The sequence below is a fragment of the Sebastes umbrosus genome, chromosome 22 (genome assembly GCF_015220745.1).
Source record: "Sebastes umbrosus isolate fSebUmb1 chromosome 22, fSebUmb1.pri, whole genome shotgun sequence".
Taxonomy (NCBI): domain Eukaryota; kingdom Metazoa; phylum Chordata; class Actinopteri; order Perciformes; family Sebastidae; genus Sebastes; species Sebastes umbrosus.
In genome coordinates this window covers 24432681-24458419 of record NC_051290.1, presented here as the reverse complement: position 1 = coordinate 24458419, position 25739 = coordinate 24432681, and the positions used below count along the sequence as shown (strand labels likewise).

The 25739-nt window shown below is 41.0% G+C and overlaps 1 protein-coding gene across 4 annotated transcripts in view; it reads right to left on the bottom strand.

Moving 5' to 3' along the window:
* The window catches only part of si:dkey-172j4.3 (diacylglycerol kinase eta), a 145952-nt gene that overhangs the window by 60207 nt on the left and 60006 nt on the right, over positions 1 to 25739 (bottom strand). For 2 of the 4 annotated variants that reach the window (XM_037758281.1, XM_037758282.1), the window contains exons 4-5: positions 1949 to 2059; positions 1624 to 1704 (exon numbers count right to left, since the gene is read on the bottom strand). In XM_037758281.1, the coding sequence (XP_037614209.1) occupies positions 1624 to 1704; positions 1949 to 2059 (192 nt within the window). Of the gene's footprint in view, positions 1 to 1623; positions 1705 to 1948; positions 2060 to 8721; positions 8877 to 19633; positions 20090 to 25739 lie in introns of those variants that run through there. The other 2 variants (XM_037758283.1, XM_037758285.1) reach the window with 2 other exon arrangements.

Below are 25739 nucleotides of genomic sequence, written 5' to 3'. Positions count from 1 at the left end.
TCTTAATATCTCACCTGCAGCCAAATCTATGCTCCTCATTTATTCATTTCTCAACATCACATCACATTATTGGGATTCTACAGCCATGCTAGCAGCTCTGTGAAGCTCTACTTAGACATCACAGTGCTTTGAGGTGAATGCTAACATCAGCATGCTAACATACTCACAATGACAATGCTAACATGCTGATGTTGAGCAGGTATGCACTAACGCCGGCATCACACCAAGCAATGGCGAAGTGTGGCCTACGGCAAGCTGCCGTGCAGTGTCTATGGAAAGCTGCGGCTCAGCAAGCTTTGATACTGCAGCAAAGTGCGGCCAGAGAATACCAGCAGCCAATCAGTAAACAGATATTGGAACTCCTGTGACATGTTTACCTGTGTTACAAAGAATTTCTTTCCCCCTGCAACACATGAACATGTCTCCTGGCCGCAAGAAAATGAAATGAATTATTGAGCCGCACTTTGCCACTACTTGGTGTGTTTCCAGAGATTTAAACACAAAGGACCGCTGAGGCTCATGGGAATGTTATTAGTTTTGCAGGTACAGTATAAATTTTGGATAGCTCATAATTTTCACCTGATTATGGTTTTAGACAGGGCTGTAGTTCTCCAGTCCGGTCTCAAGAGCCCTTTTTTTAAATTCAATATCTTTTCAAATTTCAAATCTTTTTTTATTGTTTTTTTTTGCAGACATGGCAAAGGTCATCTTATCAAATGTAGAACATAACTCAGTGTCCGTGACATGACATAAAAACAAATCAAGGACCCCCCCCCCCACCCCATGTTGGTCTTGATCACACGAAAGGGAAAAAAAATAATATATACATATAAATAAATATAAATAAATAACAATAATAATAGTAATAAAATAAAATAATTTAAAAAAGCAAATAAATAGAAAATAAAATAAAATAATAAAAGTCTTGCGCCTTGTTGGACTCGGGCTCGGTTATTTAGAACGATCAGTTGTACAGAACGTTGCCTGAATCCACCAACAATATTTATGCAATGAATAGTTTGATGTTAGAAGATAGATCAATATTGTTTATAGATTATGTAGATAGATTATTTCTGTCTGTCCTAACTCATTAATCACTATATTAGCACTGGAAAGACTCTATTGCTTATTATGGTCTTGAACAGGACTCAATATGCTCTGGACTTGGTCTTAACTTGGACTTGACTTGGACTCAATTAACTTGGACTTGACTACTGACCTGGCCTTAGATAAAACATCCCGGATCACTAAAGTTATTACAACTCATCCTTAAGGAAACATGATGACTACCTGTACTAAATATCATGGCAATCCATTCAATAGTTATTGGGAGAGTTCACTCAAAACCACAAAAGTGCACCTCATGTTGTTGCTATAGGAAAAGTCAGAGGATCACCAAAGACAGTAAGATTCATCCTCAGGGCAATACGAATACTTGTTGAGATATTTCAGTCTGGATCAAAGTGGTGGACCAACTGGCAGACCAATATTGCTCTCCATAGAGCGACACCACTACCATAGCCACACATGATAACACCAGACAGTGTTTCTGAACTAACTCACTAACTGAAAACTAAGCCAAAAGTCCATTTTAGACATTTTGAGACCAGTCTTGTTGCTTACCGTGAAGCTGTTGTTGATGTTCTTGGTGCTGGTCTCGGCCACACTGGCGTCCGATAAGTCCACTTCATCAAAAATTAGAGACTGATGGGAAGAAAGACGAAACAATGCAGACATCAGCTTCATCCAGGTACTCTACATACTGTAGAATCACACCTTTTCTTCCCCGCCCACTCCGACGCCTCTCAAACATATAGTATGTAAACCACTATTCAGTACTTCTGATTTTGGTTTCACAGCTCACTGAAATTGATTTGCAATGCTTACAAATCCCATAAACATTTTGTTCATTTAAAGCTGCTGTAGGAAGTTTCACACGTTCTTGTACCTTGCAGTCTTTGGCGTAGTAGAGGGTCCTCCCTCTGAGTTTGAAGTACCTCCTCTTCCATCTCTGGAAAGAACTGGTCTGCTTTAAAAGAATTCCCTCCTTAACACTTTTCTGTAGAGGACAAAAAGGAGGGAAACAGACGTTAGTGCATCCAAAGTGACAGCTATTCTTCATGGAGTTCACACGTAAACAGAAGGAAGTTTGGATAGAAATACTAAGAGGGCTCAGATGAGCAGAGAGGTGTTGACTGAATCTGTCAAGACAGGAGACACAGAAACCTTTACTTTACTTTAAAGATTATACCAGTGTTTATGTGCAGTTTACAAACACCTTCCAGTCATTTACTGGAATTGACTGAAATTATTACTACTGTAATACTGCAATTAAACACGCATATGTTGCAGCCGGTCGAAAAGAGCAATTAATAATAATACGAATTTGATTTGCTTCAATCACTGAACTCAACGGCGTATATTTGGGACAGGCCTTTAATTCCTTTTGCATAAAACTTGTGAAAATTGGAAACAACATATAATGTAAAAATCATTCATTTGATTTAGCTCCGAAACAGTTAACAGCGCTCGTTTTTCAGCAGCTGACATACCGACACAACATCTCTCACCGACAAGCCTATCTGGCATACCGAAAAGGAAAAAGGGCGAAAACTAAACAGAGGGGAGGGAAAGATGCTGACACTTTTATTTTGTAGCCAAAAACAAGCGTACCCAATAACACAGTGCAGGAAGAAGAGAAAGTATTGTTCGTTAGTTAAAGTGCGGTGTTAATTGAGAGTGAGCAACGGACTTCACATGACAACATTCACAACTTGTGGATTCATTTTTATGAAAAGAAAATTCATTTGATCGGTGAACCATTACGGACTAGAAGAATATGAATAATATCCTGACTTTATGACCGCTTTTTTCATCTTTCTTGTTTACCATGGCGGTAAATATGAATGAATTATACGATCTAAAGGTATGAGCATGTCCACATTGACAAAAATGACCCGGCATCTAATTGAGACCTGCGTTGTTTGTAGAGTTGTTCCGATACCGATACCAGTATCGAAAATGCGTCCGACTCTGCACAAAACTCGGGAACAGGTATCGGCGAGTACACCAGTCTATGCACCGATCTGATATCATTTATTAACACAGAAAAAAATCAACTTGTTAAACTGGAAATCAATTCTTCTTCTCCTAAACAGTAGCCTTCACTGTGCTGTCACCCTGGAGGTATCATGGCTGCCACTGGCTACTACTGTTTTAGAGCAGAGAAGAAGAACTGATTGCAGGTAGTTTGTCACGTGACGATAGCAAACAACAACACTGCGGTGCTGGTGGAGAGTGTAACGGTAGTCAGAGCGAAGAAAATATTAGCCCTTTGGAAATATTTCACTGTGGAAAATCTTGAACATATGCTGCAAGTTTGGAGATGAAGGGCCAAAGGCTTGTGAAGTTAGGTCTATTGATGTGCTGAGCCCCGCCCTCTTAAAGTTCATTGGTCAATATCTTGAAAAAGCAATGAGGTGTCAACAAGTTTTATGCAACTTTTGATGAGCCTGGTCCAATAATGATTCACAGAAACTTTGCCAGCAATTGGACCTACGGTTTAGGAGGAGATGTAAAAAATGTGTTTTTCAAAAAACTCAACATGGCGGAAAATGTAGTTGGTGAACTTTTGTGGTCCAAGAGACTTTTTTAAAGAAACACATAGAGCTGGACATGTCGGTGAAATTTCAAATCGATGGGACTTATGGTGTGAGGGGGCTGGCCTTGAAAAATGTTGTAGCGCCACCATGTGGCCAATTGGGATTATATTTTATGTGAAGCATTATGACATCATGTACAGTTATGGTACCAAGTTTCATGTCTCTAGCTCGTTCTAGCTCATAGCAAATTGAGCAAAGGCATAATTTAGGAAAAAATGCTCAATAGGCCATGCCCACATGCACCGATCAATATCACACTTCAGATCTTGGTTAATACTTGCCCCCAGAGCATGTGCACCAAATTTGATAAAAATCTGTCCACCGGATCTTGAGGTACAACTTATTGATATTTTTGGTGCCCCCTATGGGTCGAGCGGAAAATGCTTTGGTACACCTATTCCCAAACACATACTGAAGATATCTACCATGATTTATGATGATTGGGTTAATTGTCAATGAATTATGGTCAATTTCCTGCTAAGCCCCTCCCACTGAGAAGTTCGTTGATCATTATCTTAAAAACGCAATGAGATATCAACAAGCTTTTTGCAACTTTAGATGAACTTAGTCCAATAATGATCCACAGAAAATCTGGTAGCAATCGGACCTACGGTTTAGGAGGAGATGTCAAAAATGTGTTTTTCAAAAAATCCAATATGGCGGAAAATCTAGTTAGGCGGACTTTAGTGGTCCAAGCAGCTTTTTTGTAGATCACACGGAGCTGGACATGTGTGTCAAGTTTCAGGTCAATTGGACTTACGGTGTGAGGGGTGTGGCCTTTCCAAAATCGCGTGTTTGGGCGTTAATTACAGCGCCACCATGTGGCCGATTGGGCTCATATTCCTTGAGCAGCATTTGTACATCATTTCCAAATTATTATATAAATTTTCATGTTTCTAGCTCATTCCAGCTCACGGGAATTTGAGCCGCGGCATAACACAACAAATAAAAAGAACAAACCGGCACAAACATAGAAGGGTTCTGCCCCTTCGGGGCTTGAACCCTAATAACTATATATCGTTTTTGTATCACGCTGGTATCAGATCGTTAATACTCGGTTCAGGTATCGGTATCAGGAAGGAAAAAATGGTTTCAGATCATCTCTATTTATTTGGCAAAATGTGTGCCCCCCCGCCCCCCCCCCCCCCCCCCCCCCCCCCCCTCCCGCAAGTAAAAGGGACTCATTGGGGGTTTTAATTGATGTTTTACGGTAATTCAGGATCAGATGTGGGAAAGTCAGGGAACATCTGGACATATATTCCCTCATGTTTCCAAAAATAGCAAGAAATGAAGAAGCTACGTTTGGCTGAGAGTTATACAGCGAAAACACAGGAGGTAATGTCATGTACTGCTATCATAGATAGATAGATAGATTGATAGTAACTTATAGGAGCAACGGGGAAGCAGCAGGTAGGAGGTGAAGCAGCAGGTACAGGGTGAAGCAGCAGGTAGGAGCTGCAGCCATCTGTGTCTGCATGGAAATTATTAACACGGCAAGAATGTATGGTTTGATTTGATACCTTGTATTCTATGTTTGACTTTGTCGGTGCTCATCATGCACTCGTTCTTCCTCTCTCTCTATTTATGAGTACATGCCCTGAGAGGACAGAATGCACCATGGGTAATCAATTTGAGATTGGACATCGGGTGTCGCCATGGAGATCCTCATTTCTCGAACAAGAGGATACCCAGGCCCGGTGATAGGCGCTGGTACGTACGCACCCACCCAAACACACACACACACACACACACACACACACACACACACACACACACACACACACACACACACACTGATGCAATCTTAAAACTCTGATCACGTCACATTCCTGCACAAATCACCACGGCAGCTTTCATTAGATCAGCAACTGACAAGCCCATATGTGTGTGTGCGCCAGCATACTTTCAGGGCAGAGATATCGGCGTCAACACTCAGCATTATAAAGCTGGAGTGGATTAACTGGAAATATTGAGTAGTGACATCCTGTCGTTCCTTAAAACAGGAATGTTGTTGCTAAAAATAGTTCTTGTTAAAATATAATACAATAACCTGTGCTATAATAACCTTCAAAGAGAAATTAATAACAAACATTTTCAATATATTTATGTAAAACCTGAAAATGTGTGAAATGTATTAGGATGACTTAGAGGAAATTACTCATTATGATTCTCTTTTGTAAAAGCCTCCAGGACAAATGGCTGTATACCATAATCAGCCAACACAGTGAATGAGGTCAACTAATTATCACTAATTATGATCTTTAGGTCATCTGGAAAAGAGCTTGCACAATTTGCACTGCCACTACAAACTGTTGTTTTCAAAGTGCATGTATCAGAGTTGTTTTCAATTTTGAATTAGTAACAGTGTGCATGCATACCAGTTGCAACTTGGTTTTAATGTTCAGCCTGAGTATTAGGGGTGGAGCAACAAAATCTATACAGGATAGTATCGCGATATTTTGTGTAATATTGTATCAATACACGAATGTCAAGTATCAACCTTTTATTGTATAAACTATTAACCTCTTAACAATCCAGCTGCTATTCTGTATTTCAGAGGCTGTAGCGGTCTCAGTCTTGAAGCTATAGTGAAGCTACTGGTATCATAATAAACCAGAAAATCTGATGAATCAATCGTTACCAACCATGTCATGTTAGCTTATCGGGAAGAATGCTGAATAACGCTCCAAATTTACACAAAATGTTGACGAGGAAAATCTGGCATGGCCATTTTCAAAAGGGTCCCTTGACCTCTGACCTACAGATATGTGAATTAAAACTCTGAGATGAACAGAGTGAAAACGGTATCTTATTAAATAAAACAGATTTTAACATACTGCATAATTTTCAGTTGAAAAAAGCGAATAAATCTTTATCTAATTGCAATACTCGGAATATCGCAAAATATTTAAAATCACAATAAAGATTGTATTTTGACTTAACTATCGTGATAATATCGTATGGGGCCTCTGGTGACTCCCACCCCTACTGAGTATTATACGGTGTCCAAATAGAACTTATGTAAATCAACTTGTAACTTCCACCCCAAGCCAATACAATCCAGATAAATCATAATTCAATTTGAGCATTTTGGTTCTGGTTGTTTTGTAGTTTGTTTTACATTGAATTTAGCAGGACAAAATAACAAAATCCCTATATCATTAATTTATTTTTTATTTTCACCTCAATCGGTTAATTTGTGCTATTGGGTGACTTTGGTGAATTCGAACTAACCAACCTCACACAACAACACAAACTAACCGATCAAGGCAGCGGTAGACCAGCAACTCCTGTGTTCTACGAGGTAAATTCTCACAAGGGTGAGACTTTTATTGACGTGTAACACAATACAAATTGAAATGATGGTGGAGGTGAAAAAAGGAAAGTGGGAGAGAGGTGTAACGGATATTGTTTTTGTTATCTCCATATCAGGAGCAGACTGCTAAATTGCGCTGTAATAAAAAAAAACAGGACAGGCAACGACAAAAGACTCTTTCCACAGCACAGGTATGTTGTTTATCCAGCGTAATCAACCAGAGTTGTCAACGGGGCTGACCCAGAGCCGTTGGCTCAGCTGGAACTTGGCAGGTTCTCCGGATCGGTGCATGATCCAGGAAATCTGCCCTGAAGGAAAAATTCAAGACTCAGATGGGGAGTTTGTTGCCTGCATGACAACAACCAACAAGCCACAAGCTGACAGCAGGACAAAAGAAAGTGTGTGGACTTTTAAATGGAAGACAGAAACTGAAAGTGTGTGTGAGACAAAGATCAATGTGATAATGGCTTGGATACAAGACACGTGAAATGACGAGAGTAAAGGGGGCCTTAGTTAGCGTTGCATTGCAGTTACTGGCGTTAATACAGAAACTAGGCTAAATGTATGTTCCACATTTTCATTTCCTCATAAACACAATACTGATCTAGTAAACATCAAAGCTGTCCCTTATGCTCTTGGAAGACTTCTGATACAACCCAATGACCTAATTCTAAGTGGTCTTGTTAATACTCTTTATGACTTTAAGTCACATTATCAAACTAAATGGACCAGAGTGTTTTGAGCACTAGCTTCTAAAGTTGCCAAAAAGTGTCCAAAAAGGGGTCAAATTTGTACTTTTGTTTACTTATCCTATGATAATATATTCATTCATTCATTCATTCATTATCCGTAACCACTTATCCTATTCAGGGTTGGGGGGGGGCTGACATTGGTGAAGTCGCGAGACCCTGGACAGGTCTCGCGACTATCACAGGGCTGACACATAGAGACAGACAACCATTCACGCTCACATTCACACCTACGGGACGTTTAGAGTCAACATGAACTAACCTGCATGTTTTTGGACTGTGGGAACACGGGGAGAACATGCTAACACGGGGAGAACATGCAAACTCCACACAGAAGGACCCCAAGCCGGGTTTGAACCTGCAACCCTCTTGCTGTGAGGTGACAGTGTTAACCACTGCACCACCGTGCAGCCCCTTGATAAGATATTCAAGGATAAAATAGAACAAAAGTTACAGATGTAACTACGGTTCTATGAATCCTGGATGACCGCCAGAGTTCTTAGTCACTTAGAATCTCGTGAACCCGCGAGAAGATTCTGTAGGACTGAACTCATGGATGACACCGGAACTTATACCTAACCAGGGTCATCCGAGGTCACACTTGACTTTGTTGATATTAATACTCGACCTGCGCACACGCGAGACAAAGATACAGTGTTGAAGCACTGCCTCTGGAGGTCATCCAGGATTCATAGAACCGTAGTTACATCCGTAACTTTTGACAACACTGTTGTATACACACTAGGGATGTCACGAGAACCGATACTTCGGTACCAAGTCGTTGCCAAAAATTTTTAAAGTGACGGTACTCTTTTTCTACAGTACCGAAGGTACCGTACGATGCCTGTAATGGTCATTGGTAGTAATGTGACAGTGAGGAAAATTTTCCCACCGGTTAATAAACTTGTGACAACACCGGTGTCACCGATTACACCGGACATTTTACAAGAAAGATGATGGTCAACATGTGCAGAGTGCTGACTCTGATCTTTACCGTTGGGTGGCGTTGTGTCTGGCCTCTCAGGTTGAGCTTTTGCTGCGGGGCTCCGCTGCGGGGGTCTACCTGGCGCCGCTGCTCTGTCCACACCGGCTGTGACGGCTCCATCCACCTCGCGGCGATTACCTCATTAACGTTATGGTTCCCTTATAGCGTTGAGATTAAACGTGAAATATTGCCAAATAGGTGCGTTTGCTTTTCGATTCGATAATAAATCCTCTGCTCCTGCTCCTACTCCTGCTACTCTGAGCTGACGGACCAGATGCGTTCACGGTCAGTATATAGTGTCCGTTATCTATTGATAACTTGCCGCTGATACGCCAAAATTAACTAAATGGGTCAATTTTTTTTATCTATTACTTAAAGGCTACATGCCTCTGTTTTTTGTAATGTTCAAATGTTTTTAATAAAAGAGTATGTGTTGAATTACATGGGATTTATTGTTGTTGTTGTTTTTTTTTACCGTGGTATCGAATTGGTATCGAGAATCAAGGAAATTCACTGGTATTGGTATCGACTACTAGATTTCTGGTATCGTGACATTCCTAATACACACATGCAAAACCAGCTGAGTTAGCAGCTGCCAAGCTAACAATTACGTTGGAAAGGATCTCTCATTGGCTTGATCAATCATGTCTGAGTCTAAATGTTAACAAGACAAAAGGTATGTTTTTTTTCTAAAACCATGGTACAACCTCTTAATGCTGTTATTGTCATTAAAGGTGAAAGGATTGACATAGTCACTGATTTTAAATATCTTGGCGTGATACTGGATTCAAATTTGAATTTTAAGAAACATGTAAAAAAAAATGGTTAAAACCATCAAGTACAAATTAGCAAATTTTAGACATATTAGACACTCTCTCTCTCTGGACGCAGCAAAGATATTTATGCATGCTATGATCCTTTCCCATGTCTTATTGCATTACGTTTTGGGGGCAGGCCGGGGAAACCGCTATAAGACCTTTTGAGTCCTTATGCAAACAAACTCTAAAAACTCTGGACAAAAACAAATGCATTTTCATCACCGTACAATACTGGAGAAATATATTTTACTGAGCTTTGAGAATTTTAGATTATTTAAAAATGTTTTGGGCCCCTCCTCTTCCACTGCGTGATTTTGTGCATTCTCGCTAAGTAGATTCTACTAGATCCTTAAGAAGAACTTCTATGCTAGATTGTACTGTACCATTTCACCGCACTGCATTTGGGCAATGAGCTTTTTCTGTAAAGGCCACAGATCAGTGGAACACCCTGCCTGACGATGTGAGGAGCTGCAGCTCTATCAGAACTTTCAGAACCAACTTCAAAAACGTCTGTTGAAAGCTGCTCAGCTCTCTACTCACTGATCTCTAATTCTACTCCATGGTCTTCATGACTTGCTTTTATTTGCATACTTTGTGACGTGCTATTGTGTGTAGCTTGGTATTGTGTGTTCTTTCTTGTATGACTCTGTAGTATGTTTCTTTGTTTTGACCTGCCAAAGGACTACAGATGTGAATTAGCTTAAAGCTATAATCTGGTACAGTGCATCAAATGGTGACATTTATTTTAAACTGTACATTGTCCCTTTTAAATAAAAATAAATAAATAAATAACACTACGAAGTTGTGCTAAACTTTGACGAGGAAAAATTGTCATGTCCATGTTCAAAGGGGTCCCTTGACCTCTGACCTCCAGATGTGTGAATGTAAATGGATTCTATGGGTACCCAAGAGTCTCCCCTTTACAGACATGCCCACTTTATGATAATCACATGCAGTTTGGGGCAAGTCATAGTCAAGTCAGCACACTGACACACTGACATCTGTTGTTGCCTGTTGGGCTGCAGTTTGCCATGTTATGATGTGAGCATATTGTTTTATGCTAAATGCAGTACCTGTGAGGGTTTCTGGACAATATCTGTCATTGTTTTGTGTTGTTAATTGATTTACAATAATAAAAATATATATACATTTGCAATAAGGCAGCATATTTGTCCACTCCCATGTTGATAAGAGGATTAAATACTTGACAAATCTCCCTTTAAGGTTAATTTTGAACAGATAAAAAATGGGTGATTAATTTGCAAGTAATCACGATTAAATATTTTAATCAATTAACAGCCGTGGTAAAAACTACAACGACTTCAAGATTCAGCATGTTGTTTATGGGAACAGCACAGCGATCACAACTTTGAAAGTCATGTAGTGTGAACTTGGCTTGATGTATCACAAACTATTGTTTTGGTTTCAAGTAGGGGTTGGCGATATATCGAATATAGTCGATGTATCGCGGCTTGTCCCACACGCGGTATATAAAATGACTATATCGCGAACATTGACTAAAAATTGCCATGTAATGTTTTTAAGCCACCCCGCCGGCATGAGACTCGCTTTGGCATTTCCTTCTCTCCCTCCGGCAGTCTGGCTCCCTCTCAGACACAGATACACACGTCACAGACTCCGCCTCCATCCAGACCGCTCTCCTGGGCGAGTGAGTGTGACGTAATCGGCCGGCGTGTTTTGGTTTATGGAGGGAAGCAGCGGAGAGAGAACGCCCGGAGCCCGGAGAAAGCGAAAGAACTGAAGCGGCAAAGCAAGTACGGTAGCGAGAACAAGACCAAAGCAAACAGAACGAGCCCAGAGGCAAATGATTCTGGCTTCCTCGCTTTCCAAAGCAATCCCATATGACAAAAAAAATGCAAAAATGCAAAGAAATCACAGCCGCTGTAAACAACTACATCACAACGCTGATCAGCATAGTTGAAAAGCCCGAATTCAAAAGACTCATTAAGACACTTGATCCAAAATATGAACGTCCAGCTAACACAACCAAAGCTGTGAGCCTGAATAAGTGGACCAGACTGCTTTGGCCACAGGCTGCACCTCGCGATTGGTGAGTCTTTCTACACTAGTGGGAAAATATTCATTTTTATTATCAGCAATGTTATAACAGCTTACTGGTAAACATAACAATAAGTTACTTTACACTTATTACACTCCATTAAAAATGGTGTGTGTGTGTTTGTTATGTATTTATCAAAATATATAAAGCAAGTATTGCCAGATAACTATTTGGTTAAAGTGAATACTGTTGGATACTGTTTTGTTAAATTGAACTAGTGATTAAAATAGCTCCAATAGAAACCACTAATGAATATAAACAAGAAGGTTTTAATGCAGACATATGCAGCAGGAACTACAAGAGTCACGATATTGGTGTGATTGTATGCATCAATGGGTTATATCAAGCATTTATGAAGTGCTTAGAGGATATTCGAAAATATCGCGATATATATCGTGTATCGCGATATTGCCTAAAAATATCGCAATGTTATTTTTAGGCCATATCGCCCAGCCCTAGTTTCAAGCGTACTGGCGAAGATATCCAAACAACATGCAGCCCTATTGCTTGCTAGTTGCTTACTAATGTGCCTGTCTTGTGCTTATAGTACTTAGCTTTCATGTTACTCATATTTCATCTTGTCTGTTAGCTTGTAAGCTGTGTTGCTAGGATCCTGTACAGTGGTTAGTTAGTTGGCCAATTGAGCATTTTATGCTAAGGTTTTCCCGCTTCTTTCTTCCCTCTTTCACAATCTCCCCCCATATTTATATCTCTACACCTTACATCTATTAACCTCTCTATCTTTTTCTGTTTCTCTTTAGCTGCATTATTTCTGTTTGCGTGTCTTTTTCCCTCCTCATCTCTCTTTCCATCTCAATGTCACCCAACTTTCTTTCTGCTTTCTGTGCCCATCCGTCTCTGCAGTAATGGCCTTGGCTATCTGAGGAAGTAATACAAGGCAGAAGCACCTCCATCAAATGGACTTCATCGCTCCATCACTATCTTATCTCTGTGTGTGTTTCTGTACATGTGTATCCATGTGATATAACAGCTTCTCGTGCTCCCACAGTGCATGTTTCTTTCTTAAAATAAATGTGTTTTTGTACCCTGAGGGAGAGCAGATCTCATATTGTCACACTGTTACAGAGGTAGAGAGAGGAGGAAGAGGAAGGGAAGGATTGATGGTGGGAACCATGATAGATAGCCTAATGGTATGGATCATTAGCAAGAGGAGAGCTGTGACAGCAGCGAGGAGTGAAGAAAAAACAAAAAGGTAGGATGCAGGAATTACAGTCGACTTTAAAGAGAATGAAACAAAGGAATGCATGGAGTAGGAGGAAGAAAGGAGAAAACACACAAACAACAAGGTGCAAAGGTCTCTTTTGACTGAAGGTAACTTAACTGAGATAACGGCGAGGTGGAACACCCCTCTTGCACCAATCAGGCTTATCCTCGGTTGCCACAGCAACACCAACAGGAGCTGTCAGTCCGGGAAGCTAATCAGAGTGGTTTTGTTTGACAAAAGCGGCTAATGACATAGCAACCACTGATATAGCAGAAGGGTGTACAGTACTGGAAGTTAGACACAACTCAGGATGTTGCAATCTAGGAGTGAAGCTTATGGAGGCTGATGGTTGTATCACTAAAATAGATTATAAAAGCAAAGAGGCAAAACTCTGGTGTGTTTTTGACAACAGCCGCTGCTGCCATTTCGGACTGAAACGCTTATTACATTTATGATATTTTATTGTTCAACACAGCCCACACAGGTAGAATAAGACAATAGAAATAATTAATTTAGTTTTGCTTTTGTACGGCACTTTATAGGCGGACGTTTTACTGGCGTCCGATAGTCACTTTCAGTCCAAAATGGCAGAAGCGTAGCTCTGCTGCTGGGTGCTGATGTTGCAATGGAACCAACAATTGACTTTCACTTCTTGGCGATATATGTTCTTTGTCACTAATCTCCAGCTGCTAACAACTGGCTAGGCTAGCTTACTTCCCTGTGAAAATACAGCGATCAGCCATAACGTTAGGTCAGCACGGGCACCCTGACCGGTCCCCATACGCAACAAACTGATGCACTGTGTGTTCTGACACCTTTCTATCAGAACCAGCATTAACTTTTTCAGCAATTTGAGCTCCAGTAGCTATTCTATTGGATCAGACAACACGGGCCAGCCTTTGCTCCCCACGTGCATCAATGAGCCTCGGGTCTGACCCTGTCGCCGGTTCACCGGTTCTCCTTCCTTGGACCACTTTTGTTAGGTCCTGACCACTGCAGACCGGGAACATCCCACAAGAGCTGCAGTTCTGGAGATGCTCTGACCCGGTCGTCTAGCCAGCACTATCTGGCCCTTGTCAAAGTCCCTCACATCCTTATGCTGGACCATTTCTTCTGTTTCCAACACAAAGTTCAAAATGTTCACTAGCTGTCTAATATATCCCCCCCCACTGCCAAGTGCCATGGTAACCAGATAATCCACGTTATTCACTTCACCTGTCAGTGGTCTGAATGTTATGGCTGATCAGTGTAGATTTGAGCCATTCAGCAAAACAGAAAATATGTAAGATACAGCGGGTAAAATAAGTATTGAACATGTCACCATTTTTCTCAGTAAATATATTTCCAAAGGTGCTATTGACATGATATTTTCACCAGATGTTGGTAACAGCCCAAGTAATCCATACATACAAAGAAACCAGAACAAATAAGTTCAGAAATTAAGTTATGTGTAATAATGTTAAATGACACAGGGAAAAAGTATTGAACACGCTTATTGATATTTATTTAATACTTTGTACAAAAGCCTTTGTTGGTAATGACAGCTTCAAGACACCTCCTGTATGGAGAAACTAGTCGTATGCATTGCTCAGGTGTGATTTAGGCCCATTCTTCGACACAAACAGTCTTCAAATCTTGAAGGTTCCGTGGGCCTCTTCTATGAACTCTGATCTTCAGTTCTTTCCATAGATTTTCAATCGGATTCAAGTCAGGTGATTGGCTGGGCCATTCTAGCAGCTTTATTTTCTTTCTCTGAAACCAATTGAGAGTTTCCTTGGCTGTGTTTTTGGGATCATTGTCTTGCTGAAATGTCCACCCTCATTTCATCTTCATCATCCTGGTAGATGGCAGCAGATTTTTATCAAGAATGTCTCGGTACATTTTTCCATTCATTCTTCCTTCAATTATGTGAAGTTTGCCAGTACCGTATGCTGAAAAGTAGCCCCACACCATGATGTTCCCACCTCCAAACTTCACTGTTGGTATGGTGTTTTTAGGGTGATGTGCAGTGCCATTTGTTCTCCAAAAATGGTGTGTATTATGGCATCCAAAGAGTTAAATTTTGCTCTCATCTGACCAGACTATATTCTCCCAGTGTTTCACAGGCTTGTCCAAATTTTGTGCAGCAAACTTTAAACGAGCTTCAAAATGCTTTTTCTTCAGCAATGGAGTCTTGCGTGATGAGCGTGCATACAGGCCGTGGCGGTTGAGTGCATTACTTATTGATTTCTTTGAAACAATTGTACCTGCTAATTCCAGGTCTTTCTGAAGCTCTCCACAAGTGGTCCTTGGCTCTTGGACAACTCTTCTGATAATTATTTTCACTCCTCTGTCAGAAATCTTGCGAGGACAATAAGGTTGCGAAGGTCTTGAGATAGCTCTTTGCTTTTACCCATCATGAGATGTTTCTTGTGTGACACCTTGGTAATGAGACACCTTTTTATAGGCCATCAGTTGGGACTGAACCAGCTGATTTTTGCACTGACAAGGGGCTGGATTGCTTTCTAATTACTGATAGATTTCAGCTGTTGTCTTGGCTTTCCATGTCTTTTTGCATCTCCATTTCTTCATGTGTTTAATACTTTTTCCCTGTGTCATTTCACATTATTACACATAACTTAATTTCTGAACTTATTTGTTTTGGTTTCTTTGTATGTATGGATTACTTGGGTTGTTACCAACATCTGGTGAAAATATCATGTCAATAGCACCTTTGGAAATATATTTACTGAGAAAAATGGTGACGTGTTCAATACTTATTTTACCCGCTGTATATGGAAACACTTAAGTTTAAAATCACTGTTGTATTTGAGTATAAAGTTGCTTATGACTTAATGTAAAATGATGTTCTGCTTCTACAGCAGATAATAGATGTTCACATGTGTCTGAATAGTTATGTCCATACACACATCAAAGCAGTTACACTTTCTCTTTTATTACCTACTAGGGATGTTAATAATTAACCGTTTAACCATTAACCGACAGTAAGAATGTTAACCAATTAACGCTATCGGTTAAACGGTAAAATAAATATTAAAAATGTATTAAAAAGCTGAGCAAAACTCAGGGAAGAGGCTCGTCACTTAATAGAGAATAGCTGGTCCACCTTAATATCCCACCTTAAGAGAGTCTGAGCCAGTGTTGTTGCTAACGGCGGGGCTAACCACCTTCACTTTAGTCAGCGGGCGGCTGGCAGGACACAGGAGCTTGGATTGGGTCTGAGGAGTTGTAGCATTTATTCACTGACAAATAAACTGTACACACACTGCTACAGCTACGTTCACAGCTAGAACGCCACCAACAACCCCACACTCACCACCAACACACACACACACTGTCTGTCGGACACTCACTAACGTTAGACTGGGTTGACCAGAGTACACCGCAGCCACACACACACGCTCTCTCTCAACCAGACACTCGCTAAAGTTACGCCATGCTCACTGAGTACGCCAGACAGACAAACAGCTGACAACCTCACAGCTACAGTCAATGATGCGGTGGAGACTCACTGGGACAATAACCGCAGCATCGTGGCTGCTACAGTAACACCTCTCAGACGGATGAATCGGGGACTCAGTTGTCTGTTGTGCTCATCCACTGCAGCTGGTGATAAATGATGGATTTAACCTGTTTGTGCATCAACTTTTCATTGCAGCTGGGCTAAAAACTGCACCGCTGCATAAAACGCACTAATAATCGGTTAACGAGGGTCAGTTATCGGTTAAAAAAAATGTTCTAATTTAGCATCCCTAGTCTGCCCGTCATCTGCCGCAACAGTTACAATTTTACAACGTACTCGAGACAATGACGGACTGCAAAAACGGAAGGAGTTGTTTCGCAAACACATCAGAGATCACGGAGGTTCCCGTAACAATGAATGAACTTCCTGTTGACTGGCACACAGAGCTCTGTGGAAATGAGGCATTAACCTGTAACACTGTCATTTGGAGCTTTGTCATGAAATCTGTTAATTTTGCTGGCAACAAAACCTTTGTCTCCCACAATCTGGGTGCAAAGTTTAACCACATACACAGGATTACTATGGAGACAGGAGATATAGAATAAACCTTTACTCTAAACACGCACCTGGCTGCAACATGTGTGACCTTCTCACAACACGTCCTCTGGGCCATTTCTCTACCTAATAATGTTAATCAAGTTCCCTGACTGAAGGCTTCCTTCTGATTGGCTGCTGCAGAGAAGCATATCAGTAGAGCACACGTGTACTGTATGTACGCCTGCATAAACACAATTTATAGTGTACGCAAAGGTCAGGTTGTGCACCAGCTCGCCGTCACACTGTAGCCACACTCGATGGTGTTCTCCTCTCCTCTCCTCCTCTCCAGCTGAGAGATGTTGTCAGACAGATCAGTGGATTCATTAGAGCAGGACTAATTACATCACAACAATCAGCCCCAGTAGGCCTGATGTGCGCGCGCGCACACACACACACACACACACCAGGCCTATGCACACAAGATGCACATTAACACATAAACTTACTCATCTGCAAAATGCACACACAGTCAGACAGAGCTCTGCAGAGCGCCCACACACACAGATCGGACTGATTCAACCCGTTCCCTCTGTTTAAGTCAGCTACATTTAACAAGCCAACGTCTGTCTATCAGGCCGATACTGACTCAAGTAGCTGGATCGGATATCTGTGACAATAGGGCTGATCTACTCAATTCAGTTCTATGTTTATATGCTATTTACATTACAGACTTGAATTGTGATTTCTGTTCATTTTGAAGATTTTTTACTAAATTGCTGTTGTACAATTTATTACTTTAATAATAAAGAACAATTAAATAAATATATATCTGTTTATTTATTGGTCCCATTTTGTTTAACAAAGTTAGGAAAGCCATGTTTAAGTCCAGCCTGTTGTTTCCTTACACATAACAGAATGATCCCAGTCACTTCCACACAGTGAGGGATACAGCTCATTAATTAAACACGGGTATTGGATCAGTACTCGGTATCGGCCGAAGCCAAGGTATCACAATCGAGACTGAAAAAGTTGGAACGGTGCATCTCTACACGCGGCAAAAAAAAAGCTCACAAAGCATGGTAAACAAGACGGGGTCCGTGTTTCCAGACGGGTCTGGTGGATGGTCAACATCGCCACACCGAAGACAATCCGGCCCGGTTGACACTCGCGCTGGGAGCAAGGAGCCCCGTCCCTCCCCGCAGGAAGAGAGGGCACAGCGAGCATTATAGGGGGAGGTACGGGTGAAGGGTGCTGTAAAGCGCCAACTTCACCTCGGGCCTTTTCCAAGTTTACCGAAATACTAATACTACTATAATATAATTAGTCTGTAATGATCTTACTCCATTCTGTTTCAGTCTGAAATAATCTCACTCCATCCTGTTTCAGTCTGTAATAATCTCACTCCATTCTATTTCAGTCCTTAATAATCTCACTCCATTCTGTTTCAGTCTGTAATAATCTCACTCCATCCTGTTTCAGTCTGTAATAATCTCACTCCATTCTATTTCAGTCCTTAATAATCTCACTCCATTCTGTTTCAGTCTGTAATAATCTCACTCCATCCTGTTTCAGTCTGAAATAATCTCACTCCATCCTGTTTCAGTCTGTAATAATCTCACTCCATTCTGTTTCAGTCCGTAATAATCTCACTCCATTCTGTTTCAGTCCGTAATAATCTCACTCCATTCTGTTTCAGTCCGTAATAATCTCACTCCATCCTGTTTCAGTCTGTAATAATCTCACTCATTCTGTTTTAGTTGCACATGTTGAATTTTGCACATCTACATTTGCTCATTTATTACCTCAAATATTTTTTATTAAATAACAAAACATTATAGCTTGCACACTTTTGCTAATGTATATAGTATGTTGTTGCGCACTTGCTTTATGATAGCTGTAGTAGGTTTGGTATATTTATAGTGTATTCCAATATTCTTTAGATTTTGTATTCTATGGATATATTTCCAGAGTGTTGTCATGCACATTTATGTACTGTTCCTGTGCATTGGATGGATAACCTGCTGCTGTGAAACAACAATTTCCCAATTTGGGATCAATAAAGTACATCCATCCATCCATTCATTCATTCATCATTCATTCATTCATTCATTCATTCATTCATCCATCCATCCATCCATCCATCCATCTCTCATCCATCCATCCATCCATCCATCCATCCATCCATCCATCCATCTCTCCATTTCTCCATCCATCCATCCATCCATCCATCCATCTAGGGTAAACTAACCCACTTCTCTGCTACAGTTTTCTTATTGTCAACAAATCCCATGAAAAGACCAAAACCAATGATGAATTGATCCAACTAAGCAGCATGGTGTGTGTAGCAGAGCCTGGTATAGCGTATTCCTCTGTGTGATGTGCTCCATAACTGTCCAAAAAAAACTTGTGAATGAGCCACAAAGTAGAAAATAGTCTCCCAAACGGCACTATATATTGTTTGTAGTGTTTGCTCTAATGATTTGCTCTTATATTTGTGACCTTATTAGTGAAGATTGACGTCTTCAGTAGGAGCAGATGGGCTTGTGTCTGACTGTTATAGACAGGGTAATGCTTTATAAAAAGTAAAAGGTCCCTTCTCCAGGAGACCACACAGACACAATGTAAATACAAAAGCATCCTGTGGTGTAAGATTAAAACCACAAGCTACCTGCAGTGTGAATGGAAGCAACACAACCTTTAAAACATGCTCATAATATTCTCTATCATCTGTCCAACATATCTTCATGTAGGGTCAGTCTTTGGATGTTAGCACAACGTTCTGTCTGTCATACACTGACCTCCACCACCAGCCGACCCTCCTGAGACTTCTCGATGTGACTGGACTCCAGCTGGTCCTCGTGGCTGAGCTGGTCGTCGTCCCCCTGCCCTCCTCCCTCGCAGCGAAACAACAGGGGCGCCATGCAGCACCCACTGGTCTGACACAACCCCGGCATCGGCAGCGCCCGCCGATGACCTCACTGTCTGTACTGGCTGAGCAATACAGTGAAACAATGGCCTTTACCTCCAGTAGCACAGTGAGGTGTGAGGTAATGAGGAAGTTAGGAAGCTATTTAGATCCTTCTCTACCCATCTTTCTCTTCTTGAAAAAGATATCTTCTACCTTTCCTACACAAAATGACCCTTTAACACACTCCGGCTCAGCAGTAACTCTCCTTTCACAGCAGCAGCTCCTCAGACAATACAACCCTACTTCCTCCCTCTCAAACTTCCCTTGTCAGGTAGCCACGCCCCCTCAGGTGTGCTGCAGGAAACACACACACACACACACACACATATCCTAGAAATAAGGTGGAGCATTCAAATCAGCTCTCCTGCATGACACACACCCGAGGGGAGTGGTGTCTAGTCTAGCATGTGTGTTCAAGTAAGAACAAGCCTATTTCCTTGAGGCTATAAATAGAACTGGAAGAACCAGTCTGATTGGCAATGAGAGCACACACACGCACACATACACACACGCACGCACGCACGCACGCACGCACGCACTCACGCACTCACACACACACACACACACACACACACACACACACACACACACACACGGAGGATAATGCTGCTACTGCTTGAATGCTGATATAGACAGGTGAAGTCCCGCCCCTTCCGGTGTACCTCATGGAGCCTTATTTTGGAAAGAATATGAACAGTAGTCAACGGAGAGAGATAAATAATGTTTGATCCCGTTTGAATAGCTCCATGAATCACACAGATCATGATGGTCAATTTAAAAGTTAATTTTGCAAGTCCAGAAAGTCGCAGTTTGTCGTAGTATCATTTAGTCTTGTGTGAAACCGCTGAGTGAACTACATCTCTCGCCTCGCACAATATACATCATCAACACTAGCTAGCTAGCTAATTTAGCTATGTTCCACGTCACCAACACTAGCTAGCTAACTTAGCTATGATTACGCACAAATGAAACGTTATCTTAGGTTTGCGCCAATTTATCAGCCGAACATCGGTATCGGCCAACTTTCGTTGACTGCATCGGCAGATTATCAGCAAATAAGACAACATTCACCGATGGCAGTGGCCGATGTTCATCTTGTGCCGGCTAAATGTTGCATTCTTAACTGCTAATTTAATTACATTTAATTTATGTTTCACAAAATGTTTTTGTTGGGCTGGGTAATAAATTCCTCTCATTGAGTAGGTAGTTCTATATAGGCTAAAGGGCTTTTGAATTTCTCATGTGAAAGAAGGTTATTTTAAAGCTTGTTTCATAAATGTATATTTATATTGTATAAATTTGTGCTCATTGAAGATATGAATGAAGGCTGAATGACTTTAAGAGTGAAGAATAAAGATGTCTTTGTTTCCTTGGCACCAAAGGGGGAATACATAACAACAAAACATCGGTATCGGCAATCGGACACATTTTTATTTAAACATCGGTATCGGCCCATAATTTTGCAATCGGTGCATCCCTACTTACCTAATGTGTTTTATCCAGCAACTCCTGGTGTTTTTATCACCCGGAAAGAGAAAGAATGAGTACCTCCCGGTACCAAACACACAGACATCGTAGCCTCAGAGAGAGAGACGTCACTCAGACAGCTTTTGGGTGTGTCATCGTTCTAATGACGTATTTTCACAGTCTGATACTTCAACAGTTTTACAACAAACTGACACTGTCATTTCTGTATAGCAGACTGTTGCTATGGGCGCAGTTCTGATGTCGGACTTGTGTCAAAATGTTGATTTCTTCAGTAAGTAGCGGTGTAATAAGCGGGATAATGTACAGCTAGCGGGTCATTGTGGTGGAAACATCCCTTTCAGGGCGATGAGAGACCCCTCCACTCCGCGTCAGGGTGCAGCATCGCCCTGTCGGGGATTCTTTCACAACAATGACTGGCTCGCTCTACATTATCCCCCACATATATTGCGATACTGTAAGCAAGGCGATATATTGCGATTATTTTCATTGTATAAAGAACACACCAGAAATACAGTATTTTAGAATTATAAATGACAAAAGAAAAATAACACATTTATACTGCATGCAAAAAAACTGCATGTGATTATCATAAAGTGGGCATGTCTGTAAAGGGGAGACTTGTGGGTACCCATAGAACCCATTTACATTCACTGATCTGGAGGTCAGAGGTCAAGGGACCCCTTTGAAAATTGTCATGTCAGTTTTTACTTGCCAAAATGTAGCGTAACTTTGGAGCGTTATTTAACCTCCTCCTACAAGCTAATATGACATGGTTGGTACCGATGGGTTCTTTAGGGTTTTTTTTGGTTCATATGATGCCAGTAAGGGTTAAAACTCAGCCCATTACAACCTCCGAAACATCCAATAGCAGCAATTTGTATTTTCAAGGTTAATTAAAATGGGTACGGTGTTTTGGAGAATGGATACAGTATCACAATACCTCATGTTTATCATTATTTTTCTTACACCCCTACTGTTAACTACCGTACATATTTATTTATTTTTTACATATTAAAGTCCCATGGTGGTCCACCGGAAGTGGACCACCATACCTCTCTATAGAGCATGAAATATGTCAGTCACATCAGGTCAAATTGATGTTGAGGTAAATATGGTGCACGACTCTGCTTAAAAGAGCTGAAACGTCACTGTGATCAAACAAACTCCTGTCCTGTCAGCCTGCATGAGCTGTCCTCACTCTGTGTGTGTGTGTGTGTGTGTGTGTTCACGTCTGCTGCCTACACGCCGTCATCGGACTGCTTTCAGTGTCAGATCAGTGTCTCATCTGCCAAGGCAAATTACAGCGAGTGTGTGTGTGGGCATATGTGTGTTTTCTGCCAGTCGGCATATCATTCTGTCTTTAATGAACAGAAACATGCTGTTCCCTGCAGACACCAACTCTCTCTCTCTCTCTCTCTCTGTCTCTCTCTCTGTCGGTCTCTAAGTCTCTCTCTCTCTGTCTGTCTCTAAGTCTCTCTCTCTCTCTCTCTGTCTGTCTCTAAGTCTCTCTCTCTCTCTCTGTCTGTCTCTATGTGTCTCTCTCTCTCTCTCTCTCTGTCTGTCTCTATGTCTCTCTCTGTCTCTGTCTCTACGTCTCTCTCTCTCTCTCTCTCTCTCTCTCTCTACGCCCTCCTGTCTCTCCCCCTCAATTCCCTTCAGTCTTTTTTTTTCCTTTCCAAAAACTTTTTCTTCCCACCCCCATCTTTCTCTCCATCCAAATCACTAGTGGTTAAAATCAATTTGTAATCAAGTCAAAGAGATTCATTAGCGACTTTAATGAGTCATGTAGCAACGTTATTGAGGTGAAATGACTCTGATAATAGGGGTGTTATCTCCGACTAGTTCATTTGTGCTGCTGAGAAACATGCAGGCCACTCTGGGTCCACACTGGTTTACCTGGGATAATACCTGGACCTCTTAAAGGGATAGTTTGGGTGTTTTGAAGTGGGATTGTATGAGGTCATTATCCATAGTCAGTGTATTACGTCGCGGTGAAGTAATTTCTCCTGCAGTGATAATAATTGGCTCAACAGCACAACATGCAGTATTATTGTATTATTATTAATCTTAATTCATCCTGATTTTGGTGCTATAAATAGGATTTATTGTAGGTATATTGTTGCTTTTTAAATGACGAAGATGACAGTTTTAAAGTGTATGAAATATTTGTTTATTATTAAATGCAGAACACAGAAGGCCCAGCGTTGTTTTCAGCTGAGACACTTCGGTGCGTCTGGTTGCTATGATACAGAAAATCCACAGAAGTACAAATGTTGGCACAAGGTAGAATACTTGTTCTGGACGGTTGGTCGTTATGTGTGGGCTATCCTCCATACTTATTGGACAGCTGGGTAAAAAAGTGACCAATCCAATCCAATCCAAATTTATTTATAAGGCACATTTAAAAACAACAAAAGTTGACCAAAGTGCTGTACAATTATACATAACACATAAAAACGACACAATAAAACACTAAGACCAACTTAAAACCAAAAGGACATTAAAATAATAAAAGCGTTAAGACCAATAGGAAAGGAAAAATAATTAAAATAGTCAACTCTCATGCCGAGCCAAAAGCCAAGGAATAAAGTGCGTTTTGAGGTTTGATTTAAAAACAGGCAGTGTGGGGGACAGCCCAACACGTGGAGGCAGAGCGTTCCAGAGCTTTGGAGCTGCAACTGCAAAGGCTCGGTCACCCCTGAGCTTCAATCTAGACAACTGGTTAGTTGATCTGAGGGTCCTCGATAAAAGATGTGGTTTTAAAAGATCAGAGAGATAGGTTGGAACTTGCCCATTTAATGACAGTGACGAGCGCAGCGTTTTACCCAAAGTTGATCATTTTACAACTCTCAGCGACCAGAAAACAAACATATGTGCAGCGCTCAGCGTAGAATACTTCGTCAGGCTGCCGCCATTTTTAATATAGCGTAAACACGGGTGCTCCCATTTCAAAGAATTCAGAGAAGAAAAAATTTGAACATAGCGGTTGTGGCGGTTGTTTGCCATCCCCTGCGGTGTGACCGCCCTAGTAATACCTACAGTAGATGACGGCCGACATGCTCCCAGTTTAGAGAAACAGACAAGAGTTACCACACAGGAGCAAAGCGATGTACTGCTGTGGACGAGGGCAGCAGCTAAACAGATTTTAGACACCTAAAAAAATCAATATCAGTTTGGGTGTACGCTATATTTAGAATATTTTCACTGCTCTACCTCGCCGTCAGACAGCCCTTTCCGACGGGGAACTGAAGCTGTTATCTATGCTCTCTTCAAAACAACCAGACTCCTTTGACAAATTAGTGTTTTGACAAAAACACAAATTTGACCTCTCAGAACACGGGAGGTACTGGTCACCGCTGCCTCGATCGGTTAGTTAATTTGTCTTACTGTATGACCTCTTAAAAAAATCAGTGTTCATGTTCAGACCATCATTACCACTGTGTCAAAAAGTGCAGTCTCCTCATTCATTTCAATGAGACCAGCACAGAGATCTCTGGCATCTCTGGCTCTTTTGCAACGTCATCAGGCAGTTCAATGCCAATAAAACATTGTTTTACAATGTGAACAAGGACAGTATGCTGTTTACTTTGGGATCATCACGATGAAAGATCAAATTGTTAAGTTATCATGCAGACAGAGTTGTAAAATCTTCATCATATGAAACTAGAAAACCTGATGAATCCATCGGTACCATGTCATACTAGCTCGTCGAGAGGGGGGCTAAATAACGCTCCTAACTTACGCAACATTTTAGGAAGGAAGAAAAAACTGTCATGGCCATTTTCAAAGAGGTCTCTTGACCTCTGACCTCCAGATCAGTGAATGTAAATGGGTTCTCTGGGTACCCAAGAGTCTCCCCTTTACAGACATGCCCACTTTATGATAATCACATACAGTTTGGGGTAAGTCATAGTCAAGTCAGCACACTGACACACTGACAGCTGTTGTTGCCTGTTAGGCTGCAGTTTGCCATGTTATGATGTGAGCATATTGTTTTATGCTAAATGCAGTACCTGTGAGGGTTTCTGGACAATATCTGTCATTGATTTGTGTTAATAATTGATTGATGACATGATATATACTTTTTGTTCATTCTAATACTTGTATTACGATCTATAGGAATTAAGACAACGGACATGACAAAGCAAGAACAAATTCGGGCTGCAACTAACCATTATTTTTATTTTCAATTAATCTGTAGATTATTTTCTAGATTAATCGTTTGTTATAAATGTCAGAAAATAGTGAAAAATGGTGATGTCTTAAAATGTCTTTTTTTTATCCAAAACCAAAAGATATTCAGTTTGATATGATGTAAAAGAGAAAAGGAGGAAATCTCCATATTTCTAAGAGGCTGAAAACAGCATTTTCTGACATTTTGGCAAGAAAAATTACTTTAACGATGAATCGATTATCAAAATAGTTGTTGATTATTTTTGAACAGATAA